The sequence below is a fragment of the Eulemur rufifrons genome, chromosome 8 (genome assembly GCF_041146395.1).
Source record: "Eulemur rufifrons isolate Redbay chromosome 8, OSU_ERuf_1, whole genome shotgun sequence".
Lineage (NCBI taxonomy): Eukaryota > Metazoa > Chordata > Mammalia > Primates > Lemuridae > Eulemur > Eulemur rufifrons.
This window is the reverse complement of record NC_090990.1, coordinates 2,890,503-2,902,612: the sequence shown is the minus strand read 5'-3', so window position 1 is coordinate 2,902,612 and position 12,110 is coordinate 2,890,503. Positions and strand designations below refer to the sequence as shown.

Sequence of the window (12,110 nt, the reverse complement as noted above, 5' to 3'; positions counted from 1 at the left end):
CACTTAGGAGGCAGCTGTGAAGTGGGAGGGGGGGACAGGGGTGTCACCAGACCACACCCCAGGACTCTTTCCCTGCCTCAGCCATGAGCTCTGCCACTAGATCCTCTCATGGGGTGCTCCCTCAGACTCAGGACTCAGTCCTACTCTGGGGAAGGTGGGTCTCCCATCTCGGTCCCTTCAGGTACTTTAGGTCCAACAACGCCCCCTTCCCCCACTACCAGCATGGCTGGGGGTGCTGAGGCCCAGAGAGGGGAAGTCACTTGCCCTGGCTCCACCTGGTTCTCAGGGGTGGGGCTAGACTCAGGGCTGAGGACCAGGATGCAGCTCTCCTGTGCACCTGGCTTGGTCGCAGCAGGCAGTGGGGCAGTTCCCATCTGGCACCTCCCAACGCCACTGGGGCCTGGCCACCAGCAGCAGGTGAGCTAAGGTGCGCAGGGCAGGCATGCAGGCTGGGGGACTCTGTTAGCTGAGGCGGCGTCCATCGAGCTCCGCCCTGTCTCCCAGGCGGGCTTTCCTCGACGGGGCGGGGCCGGCCTTGTGGCTTGGGCTGGGCAGAGCGCGTGGAGCTGGGAAGGCCCTGGGGCGCGGACACCCCCCACCCCTGTCCCAGGGCCCAGTGCCCCACAAGGCCATGGAGCCGCAGCCTGGGGGCTGCGCGGCAGTTGCGGTGAGTGGGGACGCGGGAGGCGGGGGATAGCTTCCAGCCTTGCCCTCTGCCAGCTCTGAGGGCATAGGCAAGAAAAGGGCCCCGGCGAGTCTCCTTGCCTGGCCCCGCTGGGGGCTGAGCGGGCCGCCCCTTCCGACCTAGTTAGAGGCCCCGCCTGGGTGGGGCCCTTCCGCTGAGAGGAAACCCCTCCCAGGGGCCAAAGGGGTCTGGGGGCCTAGGTGGGAAGGCTCCGTCCCCCACCTCACAGAAAGCATGGATGGGGGAGGGGTGCTGCCGGATTGCTGCCGGTGGAGGCTGGCAGGAGCCTCCTCCCCTGCTCCAAAGCCTGGTCTATGCACAGGGGGAAGGAAGTTAGTCTCCCCCCCCCCCCCCCCCCCCCCCCGCTCGTGGGCAAATGCTGCGGCCTCTGAAATGAAGGAGCCCAGGCAGAGAGAGGTCCCCAAAGGGCAGCCACCAAGCAGCACCTTCCCCTAGGCGCTCTTCCTGGTGCTGCTGGGTGCCCAGGCCCAGGGCAGCACTCCAGGCCCCAGGTGTGACTGTGCCAGTGATTTCCAGAAGAGGAATGGTGTGTTCTGTTGCAGGGGCTGTCCAGCAGGTAAGTGGGTGCAGGGCCGGGAGGGGCATGGGGGCAGGTGGAGTAGGCAGCGCTGGGGAGAGGTGGCAGGCAGGCTGGGCTGGGCTGGGAGGGAAGCAGGGAGCCAGAGATAGGAAGGGAGGGAGGGAGAGGTTGGGGAACAGGTTAGGTGGTGCTGAGCAGCCCCCTTTGACCGTCTGACCCCTATTGGGTTCCACAGGGCACTATCTTCAGGCCCCCTGCACAAAGCCCTGTGGCACTTCCACCTGCCATCCGTGCCCCCAGGGCACCTTCTTGGCCAGAGACAACCACCATAAGACTCACTGTACCCGCTGCCAGGCCTGTGATGAGCAGGGTGAGGGACTGCCCAGTGCTTAGGGGGCTCTTAAGGACAAGCCCTGACCAAGGTCTTTCTGAAGGAAGTTGCTGGCTTGGGCCCAAACTTTGGGTGTGAGGACCCTGTGCCCACCCTCCACGGAACACTCTACCCTGATCCTGCTGCAGGACGCCCTGGCCCTCTCCCTTCCTGGTGGTCTTCTCAGTCTCTTTTTGGGGGTTTCCTTGCCTGTCTCTCTGGCCTATCCCTGTCTCCATTCTCTGGGGATCTGCCCCTGACTCTGTGGGAGTCTCTGGCCCTGACCACCTCTGCACTCCTCATCTCCCTCCCCCCACCAGCCTCCCAGGTGGCCCTGGAGAACTGCTCAGCAGTGGCGGATACCCACTGTGGCTGTGAGCCAGGCTGGTTTGTTGACTGCAAGGTCAGTCAATGTAGCAACAGTTCACCCTTCCACTGCCGCCCGTGCCTAGACTGTGGGACCCTGCACCGCCACACACTGCTGTCCTGTGAGTACCCCCACCCTGGGCTGTCTACTCCCAAACCCCTCTCCCTGCCCTGCTCCATGCTGACCCCTCTCTTGGACTGCAGGTTCCAGCAGAGACACTGACTGTGGGACCTGCCTGCCTGGCTTCTATGAGCATGGTGACGGCTGCGTGCCCTGCCCCACGTAACTTCCTGACTGTACTGGGCCAGAGGGAAGGGAGGCTGGGAGCAGGGTGGGGGCCTCAGGGACAGGTCCTGCTGGTTCAGAGATAGAAGGAGGGGACAGGGAGGAGGAAACTTGGCCCTGTGGTGGGTGGGCCCTGTTTCAGGCAAACTTTGGACAGTAAAAAGAAATCTGGATGCACATTATGCCAGAGAAGTAAGGGGGCATATATCCTCACTGTCTACCAGAATTGCCATTAGTGATTGGATTGCACTGGGCAAGTTCAGAGGTAACCGCTCTGCTGTGTGGTTGCCCCCTGTAAACATGGGGATGCTATTAGGGCTTCTCAGGGCAAGGATATGGGGTAAGGCACTTTATTCGTTTATCTGTTCCAGCCTTTTTTGAGCCTCTGCCATCTTCCTGACACTGTTCCTAGGTAGTGTGGATACAACAGGAACAAAGTAGGCAAAAATCCCTATCCTTATGGAGTTGACATTCTAGTGATTCTTAATCTAGTTTAGAAGGTCAGTGCATAGTGGTGGCGGTTCTTGTTGGGGACACATTGACATTTCAGTAGTACTTCAGAAACATTCCTGGGTAGAGCGAGGGAGAGAGGTGTGGGGAGGGAAGGGCTTCCAGGATGGAGAAGATGTCAGGCAGTCCTGGGTAGCCCCACCCTCCTGTCCCGTGTACTCCTTCAGCCCATCTCCCCTCCCTTGCAGGAGCACCCTTGGGAGCTGTCCTGAGCCCTGTGCTGCTGTGTGTGGCTGGAAGCAGAGTAGGTGGTGTGCTGGGAATGCAGGTGGGAGAGCTGGGATGGCCCAAGGGGAGGTGGGTCGTGGCAACCACCCGACACCCACGACTGCTCTTTCAGTGTTCTGGGTCCAGGTGCTCCTGGCTGGCCTGGTGGTCCCACTTCTGCTGGGGGCCACCCTGACCTACACATACCGCCATTGCCAATCTCGCAAGCCCATGGTTCCTGGTAAGTACACACATACACACACACACACACACACACACACACACTCTCCCAGGGTCCTGGGGTCAGGATGAGTAGCTCAGAGTCCACTAAACCCTGATAGGGAAGGGGAAGCTGAGGCAGGGAGTACGGGGTAGAGAGGAACCCAAGAGGAGCTGGACCAGCACCCAGATCCAGGAGTCTTGCCTGGTTGCTGACCAGACCCTCTTTGTCTTTGACAGCAGATAAAGCTGGGACAGAGGCTCTGACTCCACCGGTAAGAATCTCAATATGTGTTGGGAAGAGGGTGAGCAGTGTCTGGGCTGCCTCTGGAGCCGGGAGGTTGGGCTTTATAACTTGTGATCCCCAGTGTTTGGCACAATGGCCAGCATGGGGTAGACATAACAGACAACTCTGAGTTATCAGTGGCTGAGACCAGCACAGTGCCTGCCCTCAAGGGGCTCTCAGGCTGCTGGGGTTCAGATGAGTACACAGCAGCTAACAGTTCAATGGGATGGGTGCCCCCATGGAATTGGGGGAACAAGAGGAGGGCAGAAGGGGCAGGGTTTTCCAGGCAGAGGCAAGAGCTCTTCTGCTGGGCCATGGTGAGAGAGCAGGGATGGTGGGGGGAGGTGGCATGGGGGGGCATCTGCCAACTGGGCCAGGGACTGTCCATTCTTAGAAACTGCAGCAAAGGGGCCTTCCTATGCAAGCAGAGTTGACCTGACCCTCTCTTGGCTTCCAGGCCACCCACCCCTCCCCCTCGGACAGTGCCCACACCCTTCTGGTGCTCCCCGACAACAGCGAGGTCTGCACCGTCCAGTTGGTAGGCAACAGCTGGACCCCTGGCTCCCCCCAGACCCAGGAGGCGCCCTGTCCACTGGTGACATGGTCCTGGGACCAGCTGCCCAACAGACCTCTTGGTAAGTGACCTCAGTGGCTTGAGGCCTTGACCCCATTCTCCTAGGTCTGAGGTGGGAAGTTGTGCTTTACCCCCTTGTCCACTTGCTGCTCCCTAACTGGCCAGTCTCTCTGCCCAGCCCGGCAGCCTTCCTGCCAGGGGGTCCTGAGCGCCCTGACCCCGCCTCCCGGCCGCGGCCTGCCTTCCCCATTGGCTCTCTCTGGCCCTGCCCCCAGGCCCTCCTCCGGCGCCCGCACCTTCGCCAGCGCCCCCTGCAGGCTCGGCGGCTGCCGCGCTCCAGCCGGGCCCGCAGCTCTACGACGTGATGGACGCGGTCCCCGCGCGGCGCTGGAAGGAGTTCATGCGCACGCTGGGGCTGCGCGAGGCGGAGATCGAGGCCGTGGAGGTGGAGGTTTGCCGCTTCCGCGACCAGCAGTACGAGATGCTCAAGCGCTGGCGCCAGCAGCAGCCCGCCGGCCTGGGCGCCGTCTACGCGGCCCTGGAGCGCATGGGACTTGACGGCTGCGCGGAGGACTTGCGCAGCCGCTTGCAGCGCGGCTCATAAGGCGGGTGACCACCGCCCCCACCCCCGCCACCTCCGCCCTCCGGTCGCCCTTGCAGAAGCCCTAAGTACGGTTACTTAAGCGTGTAGACATTTTATGTCACTTATTAAGCCCCTGGCCCGGCCCTGCGTAGCAGCGCCAGCGGCCGCACCGCGCTCGCCCCAGAGCTCGGGTTACGACGAAGCAGCGCGAATGAACATGGGCAGCGGGTGAAGAGGTTGCTCCGCTGCTGCTTGGCCTGAGTTGGCTGAGCCCTGGATATTAAATCCATCAAGAAAAGCTGTGCTTGTCGTTCTGCGGGGCTGAGGGTGGTCAGCGGCCCGGACTTTTCGAGGGGCCGGGGAGTCTCGCCACCCCGGGTCCCCCCGCGGCGTTGCCTGGTGTGGCCGCAGCGCCCAAGCCTGCCCTTCGCGTTGCCATGGCCCGGGTGCCTGGAGGCGCGCGACGGCGAGTGAAAGTGAGCGTGAGCCCGGCGTCTGAGAGAGCTTTAATGGGGGTGCGAGCGGCGGGGCGCGACGGGGGCATTGGTTGGAGACACAGGTTCGGTTCGGCCCCTCGTCCTCCACTCCACCAGGGCAGTGCAAGGGTCCGGAGCCTGGGCCCCGGCTGGGGACCGGGCGCAGACCTAACCGGAGGGAGGCGGGGGCAGACTCGGGGCCCCGGGAGCGGCAACTCCGTCCCGACGGGCGGTGTTCATCCTTTCTGGTAAACAAATGACTGAGAGGAAAACGTCGGCGGGGATGAGAAATGCGGCCCGGGCTGGGGCTGAGCGCAGATCTGGGTCAGAGAGGGAGGAAAACCCCGTCCCCGAGCTCGGGGCCTGCCTCCGCCCAGGATGCGCCGGCGACGTGGGTTCCGGGGAGCGGGGGAGGGGGCTGCAGCCGAGCGCGCACCCCGCAGGAAAACAAAGTACCACCCACGGGGCTGGGGAGAGCTCTGCACACTTTTGACATTCAACCAACATGCAAATATGTGTTAAGTCGGCATGCAAATAAGCAGCTTTTTTTTTTTCTTTGCGTCAGCAGCTTGGGCACTTTTACTGCGGCGGCGAGCGCGCTCCAGCGTCGAGGGCTGGGGATGCGGGGGCCAGGGTGCGGGGGTTCAGGGAGGGGTTCCAGCGCGGGAGGGGGCAGTAGTGCGGCTTCCAGCCCTTGTGCCCAGGCCAGGACCGGGGGCAGGGCTGGCGGCCCCCCCTCCCCCCAGCTCGCGAGGCTGTGGAAAGGAGGCCGTGACGTCTAGTACTTAGCGATGTCCCCCTTCTTCAGGATGACCTGTCGCTGCCAGGGCGCCAGCTTGCTCTCATCGTAGCCCAGTGTCCGCAGCTTCTCCGACTGCTCTTTCTCCCGCTGCAACTCCTCCTGCTTCTGCCGCTCCTCCTCTTTCCTGGAGACGGGTTGGGGGCAAAACACAATGAAGCCTGGAGGCAGATACTGGGGCTGGCAGAAAGGGGACCCGGCACCAGGACCACAGCCTGCCGGATCACTGGTGGCGAGCAGTGGGTTGAAGGCAGGGGCTGGGCTGCTGAGGGCAGAGGGGCTTCACTGGGGACAGACTGGGATTATTGGGACACACCAGAACTGGGCAAGTGGGAAGGTGAGGTTGGGTTATTGGGGGCTGGAGGTGTTCCTGGAAACGGAGGTGCCCGGTCACTGTGTGAGGAGGGTTGTTACAGAGCGCAGGGGCAAGATTATTGGGGCTAGGACTTAAATTATTGGGGAGCTGTCAGTCTGAATTATTGGAGACTGGGCTTGGGCTGCTGGGGAGCAGAGGGACCATATAATTGGGGGACAGGGGGCTGGGGAATTAGGGACAGGTTAATTAGAACATAGGGGTAGATCTGCTTTGTTGACAGGGTAGCAGCCAAGCATATGCGGCTGTTAAGCATTCGAAACGCGGCTGGTACAAACTGGGATGTACTGTGGGTGTAAAATACATACGGTATTTTGAAGACTTAGTTTTAGAAAAGGAGTATAAAACATCTCAATAATTTTTTTCTTTTTGAGACAGGGTTTCACTGTTTCCCAGGCTAGAGTGCAGTGGCACGAGCATAGCTCACAGCAACCTCAAACTCCTGGGCTCAAGTGATCCTCCTGCCTCAGCCTCCTGAGTAGCTGGGACTACAGGCCCATACTAGGCTTTTTTGTTTTTGTTTTTTTAATGTTTTGTAGAGATGGAGTTTCATTATGTTGCCCAGGCTGGTCTCAAACTCCTGGCCTCAAGCCATCCTCCCACTTCAGCCTTCCAAAGTGCTAGGATTACAGGCGTGAGCCACTTCATCCAGCCTATAAATTTCATGTTGAAATATTTTTTGATATATTGGGTTAAATACAATATTACTAAAATTAAGTTCACCTGTATCTATTTTTTCAATGTGGCTACTAGAAAATTTTAAATCATATCTGTGGCTCGCATTATGTTTCTATTGGAAAACACTGGGCTAGATTAATGGGGACAGAAACTAAGTTTTAAACTAAACAGACAAGGTTATTGATACTGGGGTTGGGTTAACTGTGTAGCAGAAAGGCTAGGCTAATAGAGGATGGGGACTGGGTAATTTGCAAGCAAGTTTATCAGAATGTAAGAGCAATATTTTGGGAAACAGGGAGTAAGTTATTGGGGGACAGGGGTCTGGGGGCATTATTGGGAGCAGAGAGGTTGTGCCACAAGGGCTGAGAGACAGGATTTGCTCAGGATAGGGCTGGAGGAAGGGATACGCCTCTGTGACTGGGTGGGGGTAGGGGTGGCAGGCTCCGCACTTACCGCTTCTGCTCCCTGGAAGGAAAAAGAAACAGTGTTAGTTGGTGCCTCCATTTAAAGGACATGGTCAAGACACCCTGCCAGGCTAGCCTCTGCCTGACCCCCAGCTCACCTCTCCTCTTCCAGCTTCTTCCGCAGGAGGTCCCGCCTCCAGGCAGGCATGCTGGCCAGCCGGGCCTCCTCCTCCTCCTCCTGAAACACAAGCACAAAGCTTCAGGATCAGCAGGGTCTGGGAGGTATGGGGCCAGATGGGGCGCACCCCTAACCCCGGGGGGACTTGGGGGAATCAGGGACAACAGGAGGCAGATGTGGTCACAGGAAGAGACTCTTTTGATGCCCTTCTGTGGGACAAGTCAATAAAGGTGTCTGGTCATAGCCCCCTCAGAGGGGGACTCCTGCCCCCCAAGAACCCAGCCCCTGTGTCCTGGAGGAGGCACCGGAGAGATCAGTGCTCAGTGCAGGACAGGAGCAGAGAATGAAGTAGTTCAGCACCAGAGACCCTGAGCCTGATTCCCCACAAGGGTAGGTGGACAGGTGGCCCCAGGTCTGTAACCTCTGGGCAGAGGCAGACGTGGGTCCCCACACGCCCTTTAGGCTCAGGCTGCCTCTGGCTCCCCTGTATGTGAAAGACCTTCTGGCTCATGCTTGCCCTCTCGCCAATGGAGTGGTCACCAGCTCTACAATTGTGGGGTTGCAATGACATGGGGGAGGGTGTCCAATGCAGGCAGCTTACAGCAAAGAGATTTATTTCTTCAATGTTACAGGGGAGAAAGAGTCTGTACACTTCACACACAGAACACTGCACACATGGCTCCCTTGACCTCAGCCAAGGAGGTAGCTGTGAACTCCAGTAGAAAAACAGAGAGAGGGAGAGAGTGAGCGAGACCACACCATACTGCTCCAAGGTGGACCCACTGTCCCCCACTTAAAGGGGTGTCTTCTGCTGCCTGGCTCCACACAGAGCCCAGCAAGGCCAGAGGGGGACAGCTGGTTTGCTTTGTGCCACGCCCTGCCTCTCCTGGCCAATGCCCCATAACCTGCCCTGATGGGACCACAAAGGCTGACACAGCCTGGTCCTGGGCATCCTGGGCTTTTCAAGGCTACCATCCCGGGTTCTTCCTGTGTGCTTTTGGCCTCTAAAAGGCATCAGGCAGGCATCCAGGCCCAGGTCAAGACGCTTGAGGGTACATTCCGAATTTCACTGCTCATATGTCAAACAGCTCTGCCTCCTTCTCCTTCCAGAAGGAGAAGCTGCGATCGATGTAGCGGCAGATGTCCTCGTTGCTGAATTCACCCATCTCGGACACTAGCTCCAAGGGGTCTTCGGTGGCGGGGGCTTCGGAACCTGCAGGGTCCGAGGTCGGGGGAGGTGCCGCGGGCGGAGGCTGCGGTGCAGGGGCCGGGGCCTCGGGCTGGTCCTCTGGCCGGTCCTCCGTCTGAACTTCGTCGGCCAGCTCCTTCTCTTCTTTCTCCTCCTCTCCTTGCTCCTCCTCGCCTTTCTTCTCCTCTTCCTCGTTCCTGGCCTGTTCTTCGCGGGCCGGCTCAGCTTCTGGGCTGTCTCTGAAGAACTGGCGCCTGAGGTCCTCGAAGCCGTCGCTCCAGCTGCGCCGGCCGGCCTCCACTTCCTCGAGCACGACGCGGTGGAAGAGGCGGATGAGCTCCCACGGGTGGCTGCCCAGCCTGTCGAACATCTCGTAGCAAAGTAGGTGGCGGAACTTGCGCTCCTCCCGGCTCAGGCCCATCTCCAGCAGCTGGAAGTAGCCGAGCATGAAGAGGTCCAGTGTGAGGCTGTCGTAGCTTGGGGGCGCGCCGCCGTCCAGGGGCGGCAGGAAGTGCTCCGGCCAGTACAGGCCGTGCGCCAGGCCCGGCCCGTGCGGGTGGCGCGCCGGCACCTGCCGCAGCAGGCTCTGCCAGTGGCCCAGGAGCTTGCCCACCACCTGCCGCTGCTTCAGCAGGTGCCGCAGGCGCTCGTCCGGGCCTCGGGCCGTGCTGTCGCCCGCTGGCTGCTGGGGGTCGTCCGCGGCCTCGAGGTCCGGGTCCGCGCCGGCGGCCACCACGCGGGGTAGCAGTCTGCGCAGACGCGCCTGGGCGAGGCGCCCCGGGCCGCGGAAGGTCCACTTGCGCCAATGCTCCAGGAAGAGGTAGACGATGCGCTCCTTGCGCATGTCGAGGTAGTCCTGCACGCCGCGCAGCTCAGTGGAGAGCGGCGGCCTGTGCGCCAGCTGCTCGGGCTCGGGCAGCGCCGCCTGGCGGGTCGGCGCCTCGGGCGCGCCCAGGGAGCCCGGGGGCTCCCCGGCGGCCCTGGGCTCGCCGGTACCAGCCGCCACGTAGTCCTCCTCGAGGATGGGCTCGCGACCTGGGGCGCCGGCGGGCTGCGACAGCTTGCGGCCCGGGGCGTGCGCGGGCGCTCTGCCCTGGGCGCGCAGCTCGTAGGTGGCGCGGAGGTGTCGTACGGACACACCACACTCGAGGATCTCGCGCGCCACGGCCTCGCGGCACCAGCTGAGCGAGTGCGAGCGGCCCAGGCACAGTGGCCCGGGCCGACACGGCGCATCGGGCAGCGGCGCCAGCGGCTGGCCGGTGTCGGCGGCCAGCAGCTCGGCCAAGTGCGCGGGCCGGCCGCCCAGCGCGGCCAGCAGCGTGGCCATGCTCTTGAGTAGCGTGGAGATCTTGCTGCACCAGGCGGGCAGGCTGGCGGCCCGGCCGTGCATGCGGCGTGGGTCGACGGTGAAGCGCGGCGCCGACAGGGCGGCGGAGATGGGCAGCAGCTGCTCCAGCTCCAGCTCCAGCTGCTCCAGGCGTGCCTCCAGCTTCTGCGCCTTGTGCAACACCTGCAGGTTCTCGATTTGCTGCTCGATGCGGAGGATGTCGGCCTCGGTCATCAGCTCGCCGAAGGGCCCCAGAATGGCGTTGTGCTCGCGGGAGTACCTCCAGCCATCGCGGGGGTAGCAGCACGAGCTGGCGGCCGTCAGCTAAGGCGGGGAAGACAAGAGAGGGGAGGGAGGCGCGTCTCCCTCTGGCCTAGCTCCCGCAGTGGCGCCGGGGGACCTTTTGCATGTCCCTGGTGGTGTAATGGCTCCGCGGGGCTGCGTTTGCAGGGACAGGCCGCGCCTGGCCGGCGGGAGATTACGCTGGGGTGAGGCTTGGCTTCGGCCCAGGCCGCTGCTCCGGGCTCTGTGCAGTGTCCACTTTGGTCGCTGGCGGGGGGCATAGCTGGTCGCTGGGCGCTGCTGCCAAGGCAGGGAGGGCAGGCCGGCAGACGGGGTCTCCACGCCTGGCCTGGTCGCTCATTACACCACCCAAGGAACATGTAAAAGGCATTGAAGCTGAGAGGCACAGTGGCCCTCCCCACCCCAGCCAAGGCCTGCGATTGTGAGGCTTCTGCCCCCAGACTGCTGATCCCTTCCGAAGCTCCCCTTTGGCCCCAGCCTTCCCTGTCCCGTCGCCAATGTTTTCTGTGCTGAGAGGCCGCTCCGCTCTTAAGGAGGCTCAAGGGGCAGCTTCCCCTGGGACTCTCAGCTCCTCCCATCATCCTACTGGGCTGGTAATACAAAACACAGAGCAGGGCTTGCCACGCACTTACATTCTCATTTATTTCTCACTTTTCTCCATCTCTGGCCACCACTCTAGTGCCCAGCTTTTCCATCCTGGGGGTAGCCCTCACCTGCCCACAGGCCTCCTGGATTCACCTTGACCCAGGACAACCCATTCCCCACACACAACCGTGATGAAGCCGCTGCTCTGCTTAACCCTCCGCCCCGGGCTCCCCACTGCTCCAGGAGAAAGTCCACTCTCTTCCAGGCAGCTGGCCAGGCCTTGGTAACCTGACCCCCACTGCCCTCTCCAGCTCAGCACCCTACGTACAGTCACAGAGCCACATCCACTCTGGTGTCCAGACCACCCCATCCTGCCTGCTGGCTCTTCACCCAGCTCTTTTCCTGGCCACCTGTTGGTCATCCTCCAAGTCTCTCCTTAGACATCACTTCCTCTTCCCCAACCCTGTTCCCAGCCCAAATGAGGTGGCCAGTTTAGGGCTGTCCCAGTCCCCTTCACTCCCCACCACAGCCGGCCAGGTCATAACAGCTCAATTATTTGTCTCCCCAGTTGCTCACTCGCTCACATCGCCCTGTTTTGTCTCTAATTTGCTTGCTGACTGACACACACACACCCTGCAGCCACCTTGGGAGCAGGCCCTGATACATTCACCACGAATCCCCAGAGGCTATGACAGTGTATGGGGAGAATAAACAGCACTCGGGAACATTTGTTGGACGAATGAACAGAAACCGTCCTGCCAGCTAGTAGTGATGATCAACTCATCTTACAGTTGAGGAAACTGAGGCTGCGTGAGGCTGAGTATGAACAGCGAGAAAGGGGCAGTGCAGGGACAGAGCCCAGGTCAGTCTGACGGGCACCAAAGCCCTTTTGCTGCTCAGTGTGATCCCTAGACCAGCATCCTCACTGGTCTCACCCAAGAGCGTGTTAGAAATGCAGAAGCTCGGCCCCACCCACACCTCCTGAATCAGAAAAAGCATTTTAACAAGATTCCGGGTGATTTGAAGGCACATTGGAGTTTGATAAACATTGCCACCTCACTTCAAAAGACAGGCTGCTGGCCCCAGGAGGACAGGGTCCTGAAACCCTGCTTTCCCCAAGGGACGTGGGAGCCGCGGGAGTGGAAGGGCTGGGGCAGCTGGGGTGGCGGGG

The 12,110-nt window shown here is 61.3% G+C and overlaps 4 protein-coding genes across 6 annotated transcripts in view; 3 read left to right on the top strand and 1 right to left on the bottom strand.

The window, feature by feature from the left end:
• Nucleotides 1-12,110, top strand: part of NOL9 (nucleolar protein 9) — a 111,991-nt gene that overhangs the window by 69,034 nt on the left and 30,847 nt on the right. The gene's annotated exons all lie outside the window — the stretch shown is intronic.
• Nucleotides 592-2,266, top strand: LOC138389121 (tumor necrosis factor receptor superfamily member 25-like). The gene is made up of 5 exons (XM_069477288.1): nt 592-667; nt 1,142-1,262; nt 1,462-1,596; nt 1,917-2,084; nt 2,167-2,266. Exons 1-5 carry the CDS (start codon nt 632-634, stop codon nt 2,247-2,249), a joined length of 543 nt encoding a protein of 180 aa, XP_069333389.1. The 5' UTR covers nt 592-631; the 3' UTR covers nt 2,250-2,266.
• On the top strand, nt 2,685-4,648 carry TNFRSF25 (TNF receptor superfamily member 25). The gene is made up of 5 exons (XM_069478004.1): nt 2,685-3,002; nt 3,099-3,206; nt 3,425-3,459; nt 3,928-4,105; nt 4,320-4,648. Coding segments are annotated over exons 1-5 (651 nt in total). The 5' UTR covers nt 2,685-3,001.
• The window catches only part of ESPN (espin), a 28,827-nt gene continuing 21,819 nt past the window's right edge, over nt 5,103-12,110 (bottom strand). For all 3 annotated transcript variants that reach the window (XM_069477285.1, XM_069477286.1, XM_069477287.1), the window contains 3 exons: nt 7,516-7,595; nt 7,407-7,418; nt 5,103-6,029 (listed from right to left, as the gene is read on the bottom strand). In XM_069477285.1, coding sequence (XP_069333386.1) covers nt 5,882-6,029; nt 7,407-7,418; nt 7,516-7,595 — 240 coding nt within the window. In that variant the 3' untranslated portion in view covers nt 5,103-5,881. The remainder of the gene's footprint in view (nt 6,030-7,406; nt 7,419-7,515; nt 7,596-12,110) is intronic.